This window comes from Epinephelus moara, chromosome 5 (assembly GCF_006386435.1).
Source record: "Epinephelus moara isolate mb chromosome 5, YSFRI_EMoa_1.0, whole genome shotgun sequence".
Taxonomy (NCBI): domain Eukaryota; kingdom Metazoa; phylum Chordata; class Actinopteri; order Perciformes; family Serranidae; genus Epinephelus; species Epinephelus moara.
In genome coordinates this window covers 34,171,615-34,195,781 of record NC_065510.1, presented here as the reverse complement: position 1 = coordinate 34,195,781, position 24,167 = coordinate 34,171,615, and the positions used below count along the sequence as shown (strand labels likewise).

At 39.9% G+C, this 24,167-nt stretch overlaps 1 protein-coding gene across 1 annotated transcript in view; it reads left to right on the top strand.

Moving 5' to 3' along the window:
* The window catches only part of cygb2 (cytoglobin 2), a 28,346-nt gene extending 22,053 nt beyond the window's left edge, over positions 1-6,293 (top strand). The window contains exons 2-3 of the mRNA XM_050044797.1: positions 2,006-2,237; positions 5,841-6,293. Of these exons, the coding sequence (XP_049900754.1) occupies positions 2,006-2,237; positions 5,841-6,005 (397 nt within the window). The 3' untranslated portion in view covers positions 6,006-6,293. The remainder of the gene's footprint in view (positions 1-2,005; positions 2,238-5,840) is intronic.
* Positions 6,294-24,167: the final 17,874 nt, after the last annotated feature.

Sequence of the window (24,167 nt, the reverse complement as noted above, 5' to 3'; positions counted from 1 at the left end):
CAGATGCAGCACACAGGCCCAATGACCTTTATTTAAACACAGAGTAAACATGAACTTGAGCTGATGAAGATATTCAGGTAACAGTTTGCTCCTCAGGCTCAGAGCCCACACAGGAGATCAGGCAGGTAAGAAGTGCTGGAAAGTCTTGCATGTGGGTGAAGAACAATCTGGCAAAGAGTGTGTGTGCTGCAGAGGCTTAAATACCGTGCTGACTGGCTGATGAGCTGCAGCTGTGAAGGCAGGTGAGAGCAGTGGGGTGATCAGGTGGGAGTGGCTGGCAGGTAGAGTGGAAAAACACTGGGAGAGCAGGGGAGCAGAATGCAGGCTGTGAGAGGAGGGGTGATGGATAGGTCCAACATCACTGGACTTTTGCCCAGGAGGCCAGTGTTCATTTCCCGTATGAATGCAGAGCCACACCATTGTGTTTTTCTTGCTAAACCTAACCACATGCTTTTGTTGCCTAAACCTAACCATGTGTGTTTGTTGCACAATGAAATGAATGTAAATACACAGTGTTTTACAAACATTCTAGGTTTATTTTGAAAAAGACTGTATGCATCTAACATGTAGAACCTTAAGAGTTCCTATGAAAACGCAAGTGTATTTAAAAAAAAATACAAAATACTTTTGTTGTGTCCACATTGTAAGAACCAAGAACCATTGCAGTTCTCTGAAAGCTGTTATAAGAGATTTTGTTTTAGCTCCTGGAATCATGTGTAACATAACAGTATCATGATTGGTCCAGACGTCATAATTGTGACTGGTTGAACATAGCCAATGCAGCACAGGCCATTGCTATTTAAAAAACCAACCAACCAAACAAAAAAAAACCTGTTAGCCGAGTAAACAACAGACAACACAAAACAAATAACAGATTGTAATGAAAAAAATGGAAGAAAACTCATAGCATATAATGTATGTGACAGTGGAAATACAAGCCAAAGCCAAAGTGGCGTTGCTATACCAACCACCAGCTGACTTACAGTACATTACTTCAGTGCTCTCAATGGTGGTGTGAATGCAACAAGAAAGAAAGCCCTTGAGAGATGTAGCTCTTGGGTGAGCTCCCCAGCAGGAAGTTCCTCTCAGATAGTCCCCAAAAGTATTTGGTCGGGAAATGCCTTATGTTATCGTAGCATGTTAGCTTGAATGAATGAATGAATGAATCTTTATTGTCATTACACAAAATGTACAATGAAATTACACAGAGAGCTGAGCCGCTGCTGTTACTGCAAGCGCCACCATCTAGCTTGCTAAATCTGCTTATTAGCGCTAATCTCAAAGTACAGCTGGGGCTGATGGGAATGTCCACAAATTTGTTTTCATTACTTTATTATCGCCTGAAAATAGCAATCATTGTGTTTTTGTTACCTAAGACTTAGCTGTTTATGTCTACATACGGAGTGGGTCCTCTCCCAGGAAGTCCGTCATGATGTTCTATAGTAGCTCAGAACAGACAAACCCGACACTGGCTCAAGATAGGTCTATTTGCATTTTTGCTTTGGCCAGCATAGTTCTACATGCTTGGAGAAGAGAGAAGCTTGAGTTGGTAACCTATCTGCAACCTCACAGCTAAATGCCACTAATCCTCCACACTGGTCTTTAAGTTTTGATCCAATGATAGCGCTAGATAAAAGTCAGGAGGTCAGTTCTTAAAATCTATCCTGATGAGAACAGGAATGCATGTACCAAAGTTGGTGAGAGCAGGACATTTCTCTCAAAAAACACAAACGTCAACCTCATGGTGATAGAGAAAAAGCTAAAGGGATACCCAAACTCCTCAGGAATGATTCTCTGGGAACCAGGAATCGGTACAAAGTTCCATCCAATGCATCCAATATTTGTTGAAAATATTTTAGCCTAGACCGAAGTGGTTGGGCAACCAACCAACCAACATTGCCATCCATAGTTATGATGCTAATGTGACTATGAAATATCTAATTTCCTTTTATTGTTTTGTTTTTAGATTTCTTTACAGTTATCTTAAATGTATTTGCCTCTTTAGGTTCTTTGTCAACTTCCCATCGGCCAAACAGTACTTCAGCCAGTTCCAGGACATGGACGATCCAGAGGAGATGGAGCGAAGCAGCCAGCTTCGACACCATGCCCGCAGGGTGATGAATGCCATCAATACTGTGGTGGAGAACCTCCATGACCCAGAGAAGGTATCAGCAGTGCTGGCCCTGGTGGGAAAGGCCCATGCTATTAAACACAAGGTGGAGCCCATGTACTTCAAGGTAACTTCAATGAGTACTTTCCTATACTTCCCAGAATTGCTTTCAACAATCCGATAAGGTTCATTGCCACAGGGGTGTTGTTTCATTGCTAGGAGATGTGTTGCTCTATAGTTTTGATTTATGTACCCACGAAACAAAAAAGACTGTGTCCTGAAAGATGATTGTCGAGTGCTCTATTTCCTGGTTAAGTGGCACAGCGGAGGTATTTTCTTGCTTCAGCAGCCCCTTGAATTATCAAAGCATCCCATTAACACCCCAAAGAAATGTTTTCATTAGCAATCTAATCCCACAGGTGAATCCTCTGCCCATTTAAATTTACTCAGGCCAAAAAATGGCATTCCTGTTTTGCGCTTATCTGTTTTTTATGTCTCATATGCAGCTATTACTTGTTTGCACTTGTGGACAAAAGTACATCAAGCTGTAATGAAGCTGATGATGTCTTGTTCTATACCAAGTCTAAAATGATACTTCAAATAGAGTGTATGCAGACTTTTTTGGGGCAGACCACATATTTCACCCCCAACCTCCACGGGTTTTCTCAATCACAGATGTCCATATGACATAAATTCAAGAAATGATTCAGGAAATTACCTTACCTATTTAAACTTACAGTTATATCAGGGTGAAAAGTGCTAAGTCTATTGCACCACATCAGTGATGCAGGGTGTGGTCAGAAGTGTGCTCCGTTAACAGCTGTAAGACCTGCAACAGTGATGACACTGTGCACTGACTCACAACCACTGGAGGTCAGCAAGCACAAGATTTTAATATAAGTTACTCTTCAGGTATACAAATGAATACTCAGAAATCTACAAAGAACAATGGAGTAGCCCAAGTGGTAACGACATGCAAAAAAGTAAATAAGCAAAGTTATTAATGTTTTATTTCATGGCCAGAGCTATCCGTGTTGACTACCTGCGAAGGCAGAAAAAGACGGAATCAGAATATGTGTCATAAAAAATGTTAAAATCCAGTGTTTAATGTCTACCATATGGTTGCATAGTTTTCAATGTGAAACTCTATGATTGTTAAATACGATTCCCTCTTCATCTGACTGAAGAGGGGAAGCATATGCTTCCTCCGTTCGAGTCTTTGAATGTCATCTGCAGTTGGTTCATAAAGGCAGCTGTGAAGAGGACACATTACCGCCATTTCAGCATCCCTCCACTGGCTTCCGACTGCCTTTAGAATGTGTTTTAAGGTTTAATTGATCACTTTGTGGATAAATAATCAAATTGATTACCCCCACTGTGTATTCCCTTTGCTCTTAACCACATATACAAGAGTGAACCTCCTAGGTTGACATTTAATATTTTTGTGGTGACATGACACATTAGTGAATAATTTCAAGTGGTTTATCATGAAAAATGCCAAACATTTAGGCTGTTTAAAGCTTCTCAAATGTGAGGTCTTTTTTATTTTATGTCATTATGAAGTTGAATATCTTTTGGATTTTAAGAAGTAAAATATATAAATAATCATAAAGATCATAAATAATGTAAATAATAAATTTAACTGTATCCTCATGACATGCATAAAGTCTGCAGCAGTTTCTGAACATGTCATTCATTAAGCTTAATGCTTCAAAATAGTTGAATTTTGAATACAAAGTACAACCTATAGGCATTTCTGCAGCTTTCAGCTGCATCTCATAGCCTTTCTTAGCACGTGTAGATGCTCAGTTGCCATGGAGATGGTTGTTATCAACCTAAGTATGGTATGTTGTTGACATGATAACAGGTGGTCGTATAGGGGATGTTGCAACTGTTAAAACTAAACAGTACATCCTTTATGGGAAAAAAAACCCCCTAATCATCTGACTCCTGAAGAGTGTTTTAGTTCAACTAAATGCTAAACAAGACATTTAGGCACCCATAACCTTACAATTAACTTTCAATAACTGAAAACACACATAAATAGTGACAGCTATAACTATGCCTAGATACTCAGTGAATCTGGGGTTACACCATGGTTACGTTACCTAATCAATGTTGTTGTCATGGTAGCAACGTGTTAACCCAGCTGTCACTCAAAGCGGCCATGTCTTTAATTACCTTTATTTACCTTTTAGCCTTAATAGCACATAAACAGGTGAGTTTTATAAAAACTCACCCTTTGTCTAGTGTAGCTACAGAGACCAAAACCGTTTTTTTTGTACCAGGCTGTAAACATGTTTTTTTCTGTTGTATAGTTGGGCATTTTAGCCCTGCAGGATCATTTATAGTAATAATAATTAGACTTTAAAATGTATTTATATAGCACCTTTCAAACAAAGTTACAAAGTGCTGTACAATAAAACCAAACCCAATTAAAACACAAGGAGAATAAAACTATTAACATGTCATAAAATGTCATCTAGTAAGAGATTAAAAAAGAAGGCCAAAGCTAAAATCAAGACAATAAATGGGAAATAACATCAATAAGATGGTAATGAAATAAACAGACAGCTCAGATAAAGTCAGGATATGCTTTCCGACAGAAGTATGTTTTTAGGAGAGACTAAAACGAAGCGAGTAACTCAGACAGCCTTATATCCTCAGACAGGTCACTCCAGAGCTTCGGGGCCCTGGTGGCAAAAGCTCTGTCCTCTTTGGTCTTAAGTCTGGACTCTGGGACAAGCAGAAGACCTCTGCCAGAGGTTCATAAGGGACAAACAGGTCTGAAATGTAATCTGGAGTCAGGCCATGAAGAGCCTAAAAAGTGGCAACTTCATCCACTACGGAAGAAGCAATCAGGACCCATCCATGACTTGCAACAATAGGCTGATCTCCAACCTTCCTTATTAGTAAAATCTTTGAAAAACTTGACTACAAACAACTGCACAGTTACCTCAACCTTCACAACCTTTGCTTTTCTCTAAGGCATATGGTAATTAGTCTGTGTGTGTGTTTGCGTATGTGTGTGCCTGTGTGCCTGTTGTCTGTAGGTGCTAACTAATTGTGAGTGTGCGCACTCTTTGGTTTGCTGACCAGTTATTTTATTTATGTGAGGTATTTTTCACGTTTTATATCTCATGGTTTAAGTGTTTTCTATGTTTAACTGTAAAGCACATTGTGTTTACCTGAGTATGAAATATACTGTTCAAATAAAATTGACTTAACCCAAGGAAGGCCATGAGATGTGGCCGAAAGCCTCAGACACACTGAGTAAACTGACCTTATGTTAAGAACATTGTTGCCAAAATTCAATTTACTCTCTTCTCTCAATTGTCAGACCATTTCCACACGTCCCCAGTTCTGTCTCCAACGCCACTGCTCATTTACCAAATGTAAATGTACATTTCGCTCTTTATTTTTGCTGTGCTTCAATACTTTTCCACTCCCCACCTGTGTTGTCCTTTCTACTCTGTCATTTTCATTTCCTTTGTATTGCCTGTCCACCCACCACTTTCATGCTTTATTTTTTCAATTCTCACCTGCCTCGCCCACTTTTCTGCGAATTAGATTTTTTTTTTATTCCCACCGCTCTGCTCTCACTTTACATTACTGTCTCCCTTCCAGCTGCCATTATCTTGATAGCCAGATATTCCCGTTCTTTCCGTCTCTTCCTCTTTTTTTCCTCCCTGTGTTAATGAAGTTTCTCTCTCAACCCCCTCCCTCCCAGATCCTGAGCGGCGTGATGCTGGAGGTGTTGGCTGAAGATTTCCCAGAATTCTTCACAGCAGAGGTGCAGATGGTGTGGACCAAACTGATGGGGGCGGTGTACTGGCATGTGACAGGAGCCTACACAGAGGTGGGCTGGCTCCAGGTCTCCAGCTCAGCCGTGTGAACAGTTTGGAGGAAGAGGGGGTAAAAAAAGTTTCACTTGCAAAGAGTTCTGTGAGGATGGTTTCACAGACATGGATGAGATTAACGTGGTAATCCGTGCAACTCTGTACTTTATTTTGGTGACGTTTTGGGTGCTAAACCTTCATTGCTGTGGTGTTTCTACATTGCAGTTTCCAGAGATCACTTGGACACCAAAAAATATAGCCAGAACACATTTTTACATTTGTTCTAATAAAGTTTTAGCCAGTATAAGTGGCACTTTGGTCTGTGTTTTGAACCATGCAGCTATCACTGCTAATGGCAACTATCCAGCTCTTCTACTGTATTCCAAACAAATGACTGTTTCTGCCAAAAGCATACAACATGACCCTTCGCTAAACCCTACCCCCTTACTGTCAGCGGGCCTGTCGAGCTTTTCAGTCTCGTCACAAACACAGTTTACAATGACAGTGTTGTCAGATTACCTCTCAAAATTCTTGCTAACTTTTGCCACCCATTCTTGTTTCCAGGAGATTTTATCCTCTATCGCTAGCTAGCTAATTAATGTTAGCTTACTTCATTATGCTAATACCAACCAACTTGTAGTAACAAAAATCATGTTAAAAGGTCTTAAATATGCACCTGAAGGCTACATAACAGCTACCTGGTGTTACGCTAAAAGGCTAAAGCTACATGTGCTAATTAAAGACACAGTATCTTAACCATGAAACATGAAGGACACATAGAAACAAAGGAGCAGTATTGTTCTTGTTTTGGGGCATGGCTATATACAGTGGTTCAAACATTATTCTACAACAGAAGAAAAGTGTGAAGAAATATACTGTATTATAGCAATGTGGTAAAATGAAAATGAAAAGGCACTGGAGAAAGCTACTACCATGTGTAATAAGCTAGTTAGCCGAACATGCTAACATTTGCAGCTAAGATTAGAACAGACAAACACATTATTAATGTAACTGTACTCTTTACATTTTTGGTGTTTTTGATTGGAAAAACAACAGTCTTCAAACTCTTGAATACCATATATTAATCTCACTACAGCACACTGCTTTAGCATGTTGAGAAATCCAATGTTTGGCTAATCTTTATAAATACCTGCATGTATGCAGAATCTTTAGGCAATAGGACAAAATTTTGGTATTATAAGCATTCTGGTTTCTGTTAGTGGTCCGAGTATGTATTGATCAGTCACGTTTGCGTGAACTTTAGTTGCCTGCAGGTTAACAGTCCATGTGCAGAGCAAAAAAGGCAGAGGGCATTAGCTGAAATATAATCTTGGAACCCATCGACTATTATCTGATGATGATTTAGTTTTTTATTGTTTTTTTTCCCCTGATTTATCTGCATTCATATGAAGACATCTGTTTAGAGAGATTGGCAGAAATGTTGTCTGGACCTGTCTCAAGTTGCCAATCAAACTGTAAGCAATGACCACAGAAGAGGAAGTTTTGGCTCAGATGTCATTGCCCCCAGAGGCCGTATCTTCCCCAGACGATAGCTGATGGGTTCTGAGATTGAAGCTTGACAGGCCTGCTGTTTGTAGTTACAGATATAAGCTAACCATATGTTGGACAGTTGCTCTTCAGGGTAGGATTTAGCGAACGGTCAACTGGGAATTTGCAGAAGGAGACATTTATTTATACTAAAATGTTACGGATTATGACTTTACAGAGTTCATTTCTGTGGAAACCTGCAGTGAGAGAAGCATCTTCCGGCTGAGCCACACATATGAATACACCTCATGATATTTTGAGAAAAGAGATAGAGAAATGTTTAAACAAGAAGTGATTTTTAAGCTCTGAGAGGGGGCAGTTAGTTGTTGAAGCCCCGGCTATGGGACCATGGAGCTGCTGACTGTTAATAGATTCTCTTTGTGTCCTACTACAGTATATCCTCATGTTTAGGGGACCTGCGCCCCTTTCTCTCTCTATTGATGAATTGCGTGCTCTCAATGTCTTGTTTAACTTTACCGAGGTGTTGTTTGTATAAGTGTACAGTGGGCAAGTGTGCATACTCTTCTGCCTTTGTTTACAACTCATTGGCACGTCCGTCTGTTGACGTGTTAAAGAGGGCTGTTTTTTCTTTGCTAAGTTTAGCAACAATGCTTTAAGTTTCTTCTTGCCTATCACTTTCATTGCACAAACACTGACACGCAAACATTGTAAAAGTGAGATGGAAAATATCAGCGGGTGGACACAATCAGCAACCGCACATTTACACTCACACACTAAGCATGCTATAGGACCTCCCCTGTGCTAATATTTACAGGACTGTCAGTTAGTTTACCTCTTCAAAATCCCATCAGAGAGATGTGCCGCATTAAAGACTCCATTAAGGGCTTTAGAAAGTCACTCTGGAGGTCTACAGAAAACTCGTCGGCTTTAGAGGTACTATCAGTCTACCAGTCTCTTTGGACTTCAGACCCATCTAACATGAGAAATGATATCCCAATACATTCAAATATGAATTGCACTGCCTTTGTTCTAACATAATGGATGCTTTCTTCACAACTGACAACAGTGGAAGCCGCGCAGACATATTCAATTATCCACCACTCGTCAAACATGCTGCATACTGTCAAACTAACTTTCTTTACCTTACTCAACCTCATCTTCCTGTCATCGACACTTCAGTAATTAGATTCTTTGGACTGCATGCGCTCCTGCTAGCTGTCCCCATCTGCGAGTCTCTCTGGTCAATTCCCAAACATAAACGGCAAATCTGTTTAGGATGGACATTTGATCCAATCTTCAGTTTGCATCTGCTCCAGTGACGTCCTGTATCTCCCATCTGACTACCCTTGGCATCGGCATCTGGCATTAATGAGGAAGTAATGAGTCTCCTCTCCTCCTCATTTGGTCATTCATCTACTGTAACTTCCCATTGCCTCTGTTAGGACCGCGTCACTGAGAGCAAAAACAATTATGACTGGACAGATGGTCTTAAACCCGCCACACCATGGCAGCCATTCACAACAATAGTTCATAAAAAATGTCTTTCATTCCCTTCAAACATTCATATAATGTTACAAGTGACTTCCTGAAGGTATTAATTACACATTACGCTGTGCCTCAGAGGTTTCCAAACTTTTTCCATCAGCTTTCTTTTGGAAGCTGGAAAAACTCACGGCCCCCCTGAGGTGTAAATTGATTGGATTTTTATCAACCAGGACGAATTCTGGGGAAAGTTTTTATTTTTTACAGAAGCCAAGTATAATTTTATTGAAGTATCATTATAAGGGACTGCATATTTCTGCAAGTCAAACCCAGGCTGCCAAAGTTAGTGAACACAAAAACACAAGGCTCTCCTGCTGTATTGACAGTGAACTCAAGGGTAAGCAATGCTTCATATTTTGAATAAGAATGATGTTTTTGCTTGATGAGCATTACTTTTTTTTTCTTAACTCCCCCTTCAAACCTCTGCCCATCTTGTTCTTTATGCTACATTATCTGAATAAATCTTTCTAACAGGAATCATGAATACCTCACTGGCATTTGAGAACACTTGTTTCTTTATTGAACGCAGGTGGAACTAATAACCACAACTCCATTCCTGCAATTATTGCAACACACCAAATAAATATGCCGTTAGATACCTGTTTTTGGAAAGTCAAAATGTCTCTTGGTCTGTTTAACTGAAGTTTAATTCAGTATATGCTTTCCCCTTCTATTTGCTCATGCACTGTTCCTACATTGTCCTACAAAAAGTAATGCACCATAATTTGTACGTATCCCACGTAATGATTAGCCAGTAATTCGTGCATAACCCACATATTTTGGAAGCTGCGATCACATGACCAATGCAACTGACAAAAATAAAGAAAAAGGCCATCTCAAGTGGTTCAGTAAGGAGGCAGGTTGGGGCAGTGGATGAATCACAAAACATAGGACTTTTCCCTGGACTTTCCTAGGAGACAGGTGTTGGGAACTATGTGGACTTTAAATGAACTTTTAAGGTACATCCTGACCATGTTTCATTTCCAAAATCTCAGCTCAGTAACTGTACTTGCCTAAACCTAACCTCTGTAATTTTACGTTAATGATGTAACTTTGCATTAAGGACATTCGTAGGGCGCTAATTCGTAGAATATCATACAAACTATTGTATGAAGATATGCTGAATGGCTCTGTGCCCTTCCCTAGTTTGAGAACCACCGCCTTGGGCCAAACTGTTAAATCATCAATTAAATGTCTTCCTGCATTTATAGACATGTTCAGTTTGTGCATAAATAAAAACTGAAAAACTAAAAATGTTAAAAGTTGTGTGTCACTAATAGCAAAATGAGAGTGCAATGGAAAAAGGCTTAGCAAATAAATACTTGATCTTGATTCACCCAACTCCAGTAAAATATCCATGGATGGAAATGTGCATTAATTCACATTTTCCTTTGCAGATTTTTGGGCTACATTTATATGGGCATTGGAGTATAAAGGTGGTTCCAGTGTGAGTTATAGTAAATATCTCCAAGTATCTCCCCTGAAATGGCATTATAAATTATTCCACATCTGTGTATGGAAGCCATTAAGAGCCAAGAACAAATCTCAGTATCTCAAGTCAGTATCTTGTTCCCGTGATGTAACCTTTTAGTTTCCTTGAGATAAGGAGATGCTATGAAAAAATGTGTTTTCTTGAGATAACAACACATTATAACTTGTGATCATAACAACAGGGTTAAAACAATAATTGCAACCACAGCCGCTCTCGGCTTCAGTACCTGTAAAAACTGGCCATTTACATTCAGTGTAACTTCACTAAGAGCTCCCATTAAACAAGTTCCTTTTCAAGTTGAACCAGAGAGTAGTACTCCAATAAATGGATAAAAATACTTGCAGGAGTCAAACAAACCTCAAAGTAAACTATTTCCACTTTGGCTTAAATAGCTGTAGAGGCAGTACAGCTGTTGTCAGTTACAAATGATCCGTTTCAAAATACACACCAGTCCTATTCTTTGCCCGACTTCTGACGTCAGCGTCACTCTGAGGTCAGACCTCAAGCACCTCGAGGTTCACAAGTGTTTTTGTTAAGCAGAGTTCCCCCGACATCTTGTTTATTAAACACACACACACACACACACACACACACACACAATGGAGAGGAACTGTTGCTATTGCTAAGGTGCAGGTTCTGTGTCCCTCTTCATGTAGTATATGCAGCATGTTCCTCGTCACACCATAAACACACACACACTCACGCACAATTATGTGCAGACACATCCCAATAATGCTTACTCACTTTCTTAATCACTTTATTCACACACACACACACACACACACACACACACACACACACACACACATGCACACACATGGTCTTGCATTTAATTGGCGAGTTGGGCATGTCCTCGCATGCCAAGTGTACTACAGCAGCACCTCCAATATACATTTTCAATAATCCTAAGACAAAATTAGACTCAATAACTCATGTCACACAACATCCATTCTTTTTCAGCAAATAAGGGCATCACAGCATATGTGGAACTGTGTGTTTTTGTTGTGAAATGTTTCTGTCTATCAGTTGAAAAGTTAGGACTTTATATTTTTCTAAATATATCTATGAGAAGGATTCTATGTATTTGAATACTGTATCTGAATATGTCATTGTATACTGCGTTGTTGGTGGGAGAGAGTGCAGTGGCTTTGTAGTGTTTTGAGCATGTTTGCACAGCCTACCACAGACTTGTACCCTCGCAGACCTGGTGAAAATGAATCATGACCATCAATAAACTATACTTGTAAATTTGTTCCTGACTGAGGGTTTTTTATTTTTAAAGAATACATTAGATTTGATATACAGATGGATGATACAGACGAGGTTTTCACGACCACAACCAACAAGTACAAATACAATGTCAATGTGCGGGCTGAAACTAATCAGAGATATCGCTGGTGAAATCATGAGCACACAGGTTACATAACAAAGTCTACTCAAAGGCAACTGGCTGCTGGCCCATGCTCACCATAAAATGTTACATCCAGGTTTCATCACCTGGAAAAAAAATGTTTGCATTTTTACATTTCACTCACATTTTTATCTAGTGTGACATGCAGTGAGGGCAAGAGTTGGATTAAAGTTACCTCCTCAACAGAAACCAGTCTACAATGAGTTACTTATCACTTAAAATGCATTTCTACCTTTGACAAGAAATCAAACATTTTGTCTTTACCTTTCACTCGATTTGTTTTCACCATCGGCAACAAGTCACATCTTGCAAGTTTGATCCATGACAAAATGTTTTATTCTGTATGGAGTCATTTCCATAATGTTTCCAGAATGGACCCAGGAGAGTTATTTTTTATTTCTGAAAAAATAGAAAAAAAAAGACATTTACATCATAACTTCATGGAGAATAGGCACAAATTGGTGCATAAAAAAAATCACCAGAATGCAGGAAATTGTTTGATGCTTGAAATTTCAGGACACATAAACCACACGTTTCATGTGTCCTCCCTTAAGTTGAAATGAAACCTATGCCTTTGCTTAGAATGATAATCTGAGCCTGTCAGTGACAAAAGCAATCACTTTCAGTGGATGTGCACTGACCATGCGAACATGCCCTGAGTGGTTACATTGTAGCCTGTTTCACTGCTGCTGGCTGCAGCTCTCTTTCGCAATACTGCACCAGATTCAAAAATTGTTGTTCTCATTAGTTATACACAAAAACATGGCAAAATATGGTCCAGGTGAAAAAAAAAAAAAAGTTTCCCTTTAAGCAAAATAAAAAAAGAATATGACAATGATAAAATGACACTGAAAATAAAAAAATATGCTAAAATACAATGAAACAGGATAAACAGAATAAAAAAATAACAGTGCAGTGTGAGATATGAATAAAAGCCCAAGATTTTGAATTAATAGAAGGCAATGGCAAACAGAAAAGTTTAGGTCACGCTTTATGACAATGTACTTCAAATTTACAGTGTAATTTTTGGCACTAATGGTGTACCAGTACACTGTTTTTAGGTTCTTGGAACATAAAAAATATTTCTACTTTAGGTATTTACTATGATGTGATGTTCAGAAAATGGATGCTGCTTCTCCTTGGGATGTGTGGATGGTTTAGTAATGTAGCAGTAGATTAAAATTATCTTTTGGCCCGGAACCACTTGGTGCTTTATAAACCAGTCGTATTTTAAAATCACCTCTTTGACACACATGAAGCCGGGGCAAAGATCTGAGAACTGCTGTGACGTGTTCCACTTTGCTGTGTTAGTGAGGACTCTGGCAGCATAAACTAAAGAGAATGGATTATTTTTCTATGTATTCTATTTGTTAAAACGATTTTGCTCCTGGAGGGCACATCAGTGTGTGTTTTTTCCTGTCTTTGCAGTCTAATCCCGGTTTTTAGATTACTTTTTTTATATCTCCGCAGCCAAAGGTGAACTTGACCCAGATAACCCAGCACATATCTCCAGCCTGCAGGTAGACAGTGCGCATACTCTGCTTGGCAGTCCCACTGTTTCAGGAACAAGAGATAATTAAATGGAATGAGATGTAAATGTTCTTAATCAATGATTAATGGTTTCCTGTTCACTGCTTGACGCTCCAGGCGAGACTCTATCTAAGGCTCCAGTGGGAGGTTCATGGAGGGAGGAAGACGCTCATTTTTCAAATCCATACAGCAATTTATTCAAGGCGAACATCTTATCATCAAAGACAAGTTTCTTATATCTGCTCTCTGAACGCAGGGAACTTTTTAATATTTTTCTCTTACATGCTGTATGTTGGAGTAATTTTATTTTACAATTCAGCACTTTTCACACAAGGTTACTGAGTTGGTTGGGTTGAGAATGTACTCATCACCTAAAGGGTTCAAAACAATATTTAGAAAATCAATTTTACCGTCCTGCTGCCTGGCTCGAGGAACAGGAATAGGTGAAGCAGGTAAACAACACCATGACAGTCTGAAAATAGAGTCACTCTCCAATGAATGTACAGCCTGGTCGACAGGACACTGACTTGTCACCATGGCGACACATTTTCCCACTGTCAGACAATGACATGTTCCAAGAACACCGGCAACATGGGCTGATCAACACACCTCGACAAAGTCTACTTTGCTTGTTGAGAATGCGCAGAGGCTAATGACTGCTTAACTTTGAGAACGCACAACAGGAAACATTACCTGGAAGCAAAATACAGACTGCTGTTTACAAGGTCAAGAATAAACTACATGCTTGTAATGAGTCTTTAACCCTTCCATGGTGTTTCTATTAAATACATACGTCTACAACATAAACTGTTGGCCACAAATGCTGGTTTGGTGTAAGGCCCTGTACACCAATGTTCAAAGATGCTGTCTTCTCCAAACTCTGTGGGTGCCTGAACTAACAACTAACAACCTAATCGCCAGAATAAGTGTTGGCATTGTGCGACTCTGCAAACCAAGGATATGTTAAATTTAAATTCAATGTTGTGGCATCGCTGTGGTTAACTTGTTAGCACAAAAACCACTTGGTTAGAGATGGGAAAACATCACATTTTGGCTTAAAATACCTGGTTTGGTTGCTACAAACATGGTTAGAAATGCCCTGATGTCTTGTCAAGATACCCGATTTGGTCACCAAACACACAGGTAGAAATGCCCCAACATCTCGATTAAAAATATTCGGTTTTAGTGCCAAAACTGTGACAGAAAAATGCCCCAACATCTCGTTTGAAATACCCGCTTTTGTCGCCCTAAACACAGCTGGAAATATCCCAACATTTCATTAAAAATACCTGGTTTTATTGCCAAAAACAAAATTGAAAAATGTCCCAACGTCTTGTTATAACAATTTAAATACAATTCCCGAAATTTAGGAACCCAAGAGATGACTGCTTAAAATAGTCGTAAAATTGCCCCAATAAATCCCTTAATTCTTTCAGTTAGATGAGCCCAGAGCATAAGCCAGTCGGCACATTCAGGTCAGGACAAATAACAGCTCTGTGTGACACTTAAACCCCCTGATTTTTAGGCATTAGTGAGTTCCTGCAGCTCTCCATCAACACAACGCCTGAGAGGAGGCCTGGAGAATTTTCCAATTAGGCGGCATGAGCTCGTCTCAAAGCTGCAGATGAGATGCACAGCCGCATCGCTGCAACTTGACATTCCTGACAGCCACTTGTGTGAACTTCCATCTGTGTGCCGTCCATGCACCAGAGGTTTGATGACAGAGCGGTGACAGCAGAGTCACAGATGCCGTTGCTGAGAATGTCATCGCTGGCTTGAGAATAACCACGTCCTGCTGTCTGCAAGAAATACAACTTCAGCCTAATGAGACAGAGAATGGGGAGGTTTAGGATTTGATTTGTGTGTGGTGTGAGTGTGTGTGCTGGTGTGTGTCCAGCTAGTTGAGTCATTCTGTTTCTTGGAGATGTCCTCATTATGTTGCCAGGTTGCTGTTGTTCCCTGTAACAGAGGTCATCATGCCGTAGTATCTGCGGGATACAGCTTCTAATGTGGCTTAAAATGCTAAGTGATGTTCAATTACTCACAGATTTACAAAATGGGAAACTTTGTCAAACAGCACACTGTACAAACAACACATGAAAAATTCATTGTCCCCAGAGGATGAATCTTAATGACCGGTTATCCCCTGACTTTTTATTTAGTGCAACCAGCAGCTCAAGGTTTTCTCTTATCAAGTGAAATATCTCAACAGCTACAAGATGGAGTGGCACAAAATTTTTAGACATTCAAGATCCCTAGACAATGAACTGTAGGTGTGCCATCATGAGGTTGGCATGTGGTTTAGAGTGAAAGTCTAAACATCTACTGGATAAATTGCCATTAAAATTTAGCACACACATTCATGTTCTCCTCTGGATCTACTGTGATAACTTTGGTGTTGACCTCTTGGTGGCACTTGATGAGTAATTTGTCTAATACTTTGGTTCATGACAAAATATCTGCCAAACAAATGACATTCCCATCTAGTTCAGTGGTACTTAATGTCTTTATGTCTATGCTAATTTTCAATTGTTTGCATGCTAACACGTAAATGCAAATTGTGAACATAGTTAACATCATACCTACTAAACATCAGCATGTTAGCACTGTCACTGTCAGCATGTTAGCACTGTCACTGTTAGCATGTTAGCATTTAGCTCAAAGCACAGCCTCACAGAGCAGGTGATCGCTCAATTTATGGTGCCCTGTCAAAAAATGCTACAGTTGCTTGAATCGATAACAGATTCACTCTATCCCATCGAAAAATGATAACTAACAGGGGTAAGTGTACTCTAAGAATATGTGGGGCATATTTTGATACTCTATCGTAACATATTTATTTGCGATTTCAGGGGTAGCACATTCTGATAGATCTATAGCCTATGCCTCATCGAATAATGTTCCCACTACAAAATCATTTTATATTACACCTATTCCATGTAGCCTTACATATACTGTAGAACCGCATAGCATGCTAGCACATCTCAGTAAGTGGCAGCACATATCGATAGAACAGCAGCTGCAGAGTTTTAGTTTTGTTCTTTAAGGCTATTGGTAGAAAATACAGTACAGTGGTGTAGGCTGAAAACGTTGTGCTATGCTACAAAGCTGAAATACAGCCAGATTATATGACGTCCAACAGACAACTTGTCATCATAGGAAAAGTCTGGTTTGCTATAAAGGTAACTGGTGAGTGCCTAAGTCTGTTTGGTTTTCAGGTATTTACACATTATTGAACACCAGGTCAGATATCTTGGAAATAAATCAGAGAATCACAGTCACATGCTGTTTACAAGTCAGACACTGGACTGATTATTATAATAAGAGGCTGAGCAGCACATCGAACAGTCCAGCAAATAAGATTTGCACGTGGACTAGTATACTATGACTAGGAGGATGAGGGGCAGGTGTACAGGCAGGTGATGATCAGGTGACTGCTGGGCAATGGCATAACAACAAGGTCTGCATGACAGGAAATGTTTCAACAGGAAGATTCTGTATGTGGCAGAAATGCAAAAATATCTAAGGTGGCTCTGTGGGCTCTGCCTGAGGGCAGGTGCTTTTTATTGGAGTCATGCAGCAAATATCTGAACACAATAAGCGCACACACACACCATAACATAGCTTAGATCTGCAGCGGTGCTGTGCCTCAATAATGCACCATGTCATCTTTTCTAATCTGGGATTGACTAATCCTCCTGTGTTCCTGATCCAGGCACAGAGAGGGAGAGAAACAAAAAGGTCTCCTCTGCTGCAGCGAGTGGATTCAGCATGGATGCTTCATGTTGACCCTGCTGTCTCTTTGGCTGCAGGGTGGTGGGCTCTGGGGACCATGTGCACCACCATCATGTTTCTCTCCACTCTGGCTCTAGTGCTACGCCGGCATTTCATCAGCCGAGAGAAGACGTAAGTTGTTGTTTTTGTAAACCTTTGTCTGAGCAGGGCAAGGTTTTACTCATTTGTGTCCCTTTTTGTTATTGCCACAGTATGAGCTTATGCAGTTTCATAGTTAAACTAAGTCTAAAGATAATTCTTCATCACAGCTGTAGAGTGGAGACTTGGATTGGATTTGTCTACATGAGTACATGGCAGAATCAGAATCGGTTTTTCATTTTTTAACAGTTTTTGTTTAACTGCAGTGCTTCCATTCACTGTGGAAATATATTCTGGAGGTTAATGCAGATGCAGTAAATAACGCTTCTACTTAATTATGATTACATACCTGATTGTTATTGAAATCTAAGTTGTATGTGGCAGGGCTGTTGCCAGAATATTAGAAATACAAGTACAAATTCAATAAGCAGAAACCCCCACCTAAGATTTATTTGTCAAACCTTTGATCAAACTGTCAAATTTTGTGAGTATTTTTAAATGTATTTAATTAATTAAATGCTCAACAATGTTGTCTGTAAGTTTTATCCTCCTACATTATATTCTCTTGCAAGGTTCGCATCATAAAAAAATATATTCTCATTTCAATTCTATAGTTTCTACAGTAAATATTGAGGTGAATCAATTATATGTCTGTAACTTTTTCCCCCCTAAAAACAGTACTAAAATAAAATCAGACTGGGTTAATATGTGCGTAATCACAGAACGTAAACATCTCTTCATAGCACTATAAATTTACAGAAATATTACAGGGGACATGACCCCTGTGTTTTCTGTGCAACAAATGTCCCTGTTTACTTCCTTTATCATTTAGTGGTCTTTTGTCCACTATAAAGAGGGATGCTCATGGTTTATATGAACCTGAGCCCTCCTTGTTATCTCAGTAAGAATAAAGGATGTACAAGTGTTTGAGAAGCAATTTATAACACTTGTTCTTTCTTTTTGCAGCACAGCCTTTGTCAGTTTGTAAAATGTCAATGGCAATGCATCAAGAGAGCTTTATTCATCTATGTTAAACACACACACAATTATCACTAAATTTTGGCCGTTTTGTGATCCATTACAGCTTTAATGAGCACCCTCAGGCCACTGCTGTGTGCATATGCTCTCACTAATTAGGACTAACATACTATGTGGCTGAAATTAATCTTCTTTAATTCAGTCGTCATCCCAATTTCGGATGTGTCTCAGGCGTGGTTTAATGTTCAGCCTTTCTAGGAAACCAGACCAGCTCAGTGTTATTTTGTGATCTCAAGAAAACAAACTCTTTTATGATGACAGGGAAATAACATTTTTGCACATGTCCTCTTTGGCCTTCTACAGTAATGTCATAAGCAGTGGTAAAAATATCCATGCACCCTCTGTCTGCTCCAGTTTTTACCTCTCAGTAACCAGAGGTCCACGCTGACAGCTTTACATTTAACTCTTTCATTTATCTTTAAATACAGCAGAATAGTTTTGCTCTCTTCCGGTGCTCAGGATGTGCCGGGACCTTCATACTGTTTGAGAATAAATTGCTTTAGATGTCGTCATCCGCAGGTTGTCACATATTGATCTCTCCACACAATTATGTGTAATGAGGTGCGGCGCCTCGGTTGGGGATCTGTGTCTAATGCCAGAGCATGACAAAGTAGAGACCACTACATGAGTCATTTTCCAAGAGCCCTTCTTGCCTTCAGACGCTCAAACCCCCAGGCAGGGTCTGTCCTTGGATCTGTGGCTCATTACAACGCTGAACATCGCTGGACGAAACAAAGCAATTATGTGGTGTGAATAACACCACGGTTTGGGGCTTGAATTGATTCCAAGGTGACTGTGTGCTGGGAAAAGAGCTGATTACCGTGAAATGTTTTTGTCCTTCTCCGTTAGTTGGCCTCGTAGTGACTGTTTGTCACTGAGGGGAATCTCCAGGAGCTGGATGCTATTCTGAGAAGAGTAGAAAGTGGTGAGATACTGATTGCAAATGCCAAGATGATTATGTCGTTACACTGACAGACTCAAAAGAGGCTGATGCCTTTATGGAGGTTGTTTTCCATAAATGCCAGAACAAACACTTTCTGTTGGCTTTTACTGTAAAACATACCTATGATACGAGAGGTTATAAATATCAGGACATGCTGTTTTTATGATGAGCAGACAATATGACATTTGAGAAGGAGTTTACTATGAGACTGTAATACTTAATATGCCTGAGAACTGAACAAACTGGATCTAGACTCTCAGGATCACAGCTTTTCATAAAATGCTGTACATCCAAACTGGTAATTTACTTAATTACACTGGTACATCCAGTAATATCCATGCTTTTGTTTTGACGTTCAACTGAATAAACATAATAATTACACTGAAATCTGCTGCCGAGAGGCAGACTCATAAATGCAGCACGCAGAAACTGTACTGGAAAGCAAAGGCTGATATTTGTCGATAAGAGGCAAAATGGAAAAGGGTTCCAGTGTTAGAGGGTTGATTATTTGTATCAGATATACGACTGTGTTAAAGGCCAGTGGTGAATTATCCCTGTTGTCTTTTAAAGGAATCACAATACTCACCTAACAACATCTTCTTCTACGAACTACTGTTACATAACTGAAAATACACAGTGAGGAAACATGCTGTACCAACATATGGACAAATGTACACTTTTTGTACTTTTACATAAACATATACACAAAATGTTCTGCTGAGCAAATGTGCATGGTCATTGTCAACATTGTTCAATTTATTTTTCTTGTATTTGTGGGCGGGAACATTGAGGAATTTTTGCATGATTCTGCCCCTTGTCTTAGAATACTTACATAACAAACACAAACATTGCTTTTATACAGTATTGGGGGATATGAGATGGTGTCTTCTCCATGTTCTCAGTTTCCTATGTCTCTACAAATCAACATTGTAAAAGATTGTTAAGGGCCAGCTTTGCCGTTCAAACTGCAAAAGAACGAACAGAGTTGAACGTTTCAAATGTTTGAATGGTAAAAATCTGTTCAGCCACTGTGGAGATATAAATGTCTAAACTCAAGAAAAGTGTTTTGCCCACAAGTTTTAGGGTGAAGGTTTAAAGGCGTATAACATCAGAAGGCTGTAAGCTGTAGGCGGGTTTTCAACATACTGACCCAGGTAAACAAACACTGAACCCTTGACCATGGGCGAAAACATTGCTGAGAATATAAAGTCCTTTGAAAGGTCTCCTTAATTAGTCATATTAAGAGAATATTGAGCAGGGGAACATAGGACCTTGGATGCTAACATTTGCTAATTAGCACTAAACACAGCAGCTGAGGCTCAGGGGAATGTCAGGCCACTGAAGTCCTTTGAATACATCCTCTTGGGACCACAAATGTTTATCAAATACTTCATGGCGAATCATCCAACAGCTGTTGAGATATTTCAGTCTGGACTGAAGTGGTGAACCGACCAACAGACTGGCTGCCATCCCTACAACTATCCTGCTAACATGGCTAAATTAAAGCTGTCAGTGCTCTTTGATGGACAATCTATGTTGTGGAGACACTGCTTTTAAACTACCTTATCTTTGACATTTCTGTGTCATGACTTGTGTGCCACGTAATACAGATAGGACCCACATGTAGACAATGCAGAATGTGTAGTAGAGTACAATGATTTACTGCAGCAGAGACAGTAGACTTAATTAATTGTGAGGCAGGAAAGGGTCAACAAAACAGTGCAAATAAGCAAACAAATCCAACAAGGAGCAGGCAAGGTGATAAAGCAGGTCAAATTCCCGGTAAATCCAGGAGTAGCAGGAGAAAAAAACAGGAAGAGATGAGAAACAAATGGCTGGAACTCACAGCACATGGCAACTTTTGACAAACTCTAAAGGAGTGTGTGGCAAAGGGCCAGTTGTAAACTGGGCTGATGAGGAAAGTAGGAACAGGTGTGTAGATGGGTGGGGCAGACAGGTGATGGGAAAAGGAGGGAAAGTCTTAGGATGTCTGGCAGAGCCCGGTCTCACACTGAGGTCGCTGAAATCTGGCACTTGTGGCGCAATGACTTGCTGCGTCAGAAACCAACAAAAAAAAGCATGATATGTGGCCACGTTGCCATTATAGTTTAACAGTGCCTGGTGGCTTCAGGGGGAAACGCAGCAGAACAAGGATGAAAGTTTAGGCAGCGACAGTCCAACTGGGGCAGGCAGGAGGGGTGGTGGATGGGTCCAACAAACACTGACTTTCACCTGGGAGAGTGGTGTTTGTGTCCCGTAAGATTCTAAAGCCAAACCCTGTTCTTTTTTCTTAAACCTAACCATGTGCGTTTGTTGTTGACAGAAAAAAAAAGTCTATTGGCGGTGTTGTAATGACGTAGTGCATTTATTTTGAAAGAGACTGTGTGTAAACGGTAAATTTCCTGTGAAAACGGAAGCGTATTTTAAAAGAAGACAATGCATGTAACAGACAGAACTTGACACCCCGTCCCTGAACATCAACAGCCAACACACCCAGGGTACCTTGCATGTCATATGTGGACGTGGAAAGTCCATGACCAAACGTCAATATGTGACGGGGTCAGAGTGAGAATGTGTTGTCTGGTCGATGGAGGTGGAAAATAGTTATAATTTGGCTGAAAAGAGAGACAGAGAAGCAAAATGAGCAGCAAGACCCAGGGCACGATGGGAAGGACCTGGCTGTCGCCAGATGAAAGTGCTGGCTTGATTCTTAGTTTTGACAACAAACACAAAGTTTTGTAGAAAATCTAATTCATTTATATTTCTGTTTATTTTAATGCTAGATTGTAGGCTAATGATCTTTAATTGTGCAAATAAGGTTTGAACTCTTTGCAGACATATCCTGTGTGGTCGGTAATCATGAGGTTTTAACATGATCTGCAAACTACAGGTAGCCTACAGATAGATCTAACAGGAAGTAAATATTTCTGTGACTTCCTGTATGTTCTTTGAAGGCAGCTTTTGTCACCATCCCCTTCTGCTGCCGTCGGATCTCGTCCACCTTTTAGGGGAAGCACAGTACATCTCGAACGAGCCTCAGCTGCAGTTTTCATGTTACGTATTGTCTGTATCGGTCAGGCTCTGATTACCACAAAATGATAATGTAACAATTTTTAAAAATGAAAACTTGATGAAAGTATTCCAAGCAAGTTTCACATTTCTGCAAGTTTTTTTTTTTTTTTTACAGTGTAATGAATTTAAATTTGCTTGCTTGTTATAACAGTGTGCACTGGAAAATGTTCGGCAGCACTCGCAGAAAGAACGTCTCGTTCCCCTTCTTGAAAGGATGAAAAGAAATCATAAGGAAATCCAATTTGTTTTGTGTGCGCTCACTGAGTAATTGTGCCAACTAGCTGCACCGCTTTACAAACTGCAGTAATAGCATGACTGTTGGTCCAGAAAGTGATAGTGCAGAATAAAAGCGCTTCAAAACAGGAACATTTTCACTCAGCACTTTTATTCAAACCATTAAAAGACTTTGTTGAAGAGATGCCAAAATAAAAATGAGACGCAGACACAAACTGACCGACACTTCTCTGTTTGTCTGAGACTGTGTGATGCAGTACCCCGCTCTCTATTTGGCAGATTACTTTCCCTGACTTGCAGTGGTAACGGTTATCCCGCCATCATCCCTTCACTTGATACCTTTAGGGTGTTTCTGATTCTCTTCTGAATCCAGTTCATTATAATCTTAATTTATTATTGTAACACACAGTTGTGCTCCCTCTGACCTCCATCTCTTCCTCCTCTCAGCTTTCCAAAAGACTCGGGGGAGAATAAGGCGTCCTGCGTGCAGAGCAGCAAAGATTCATAGACGCAAGGCTCAGTGTGTTGCCAGGCATCAGCTTCAGGTAAGCAATGACTCATATACTGTCTTCTTGTGTCACTAATCTCTTCCTTGGACAGGTCACTTGTACTGTTTCTGAGTCAACCTGTAAGGTGAGACTCGACCCACAGTTCAAGTTTCTGACAGCACCGACAGTTTAATCACTGTTAGCTGCTCATTAATTGAACTACATTTAGATTTTCCCTATTTTCCAAAGAAGCAAAGTCTTTAATCGTCTAACCGGGGGTAGTGTGTATAAGAATCTAAATATGTCATGCTATTTATTTGTTGATAAAGCTAATTACAGCAGTACTCCCTCATTGTCTTAGTGACAGACAATTAAATAGTAGGCCTATTGTCATTCTCATTTCATTCTGGGCAACAATAAAACAATTAGTCTATAGAGCTGACACAGTGGATAAAATGTCTTTACATGTCTGACTTATCAGTTCATTAGATATACTTGTGAAATCGACTGCAATCCAACAGTCTTGAAAGGAATCCTCTAATTGAGTTTTTGTTTAGTTTATAAAAGGAAACTGGATTTGAATAGAGAGTGGTGCAGGAATGAGTCTTAAAACCCAGATGAGAGTTTGTATTTTTGCACTTTAGATTCTCTCCTCTTAAAGTCACTGAGTTTTCCTTAATGGCTTTTTGATTAGATGCATGAAATAAGATCTGGGGTGAACACAAGATTCAGAGATTTTCATGGTTCATTCTACGACATAAAAAAACATTATACCCACATTTGGGAATTTTGGAAGTTTTTTGTGTCTTTAAAAAGGCGGTTGCTATCATGCAGCTAAATGAGACTATAGAGGTCGTCAGGGATGTTAAACATCATCATGCCGATGTGGAAATTGTCTGTAAGCACTCAAACACCCACATGAACTAATGCACAAAGGGCCGTTGGTAGCGTAGTGGATAGTGCCGGCGCCCCATGTACAGAGAGAGACAAACCTTATTACTAAACACAGAGATCGAAGGGAAAAAGCATGTTTTCCCAAGAACAAGATCTAATTGTCTACGAAATATAGGCTGGTTGACAGCCGAG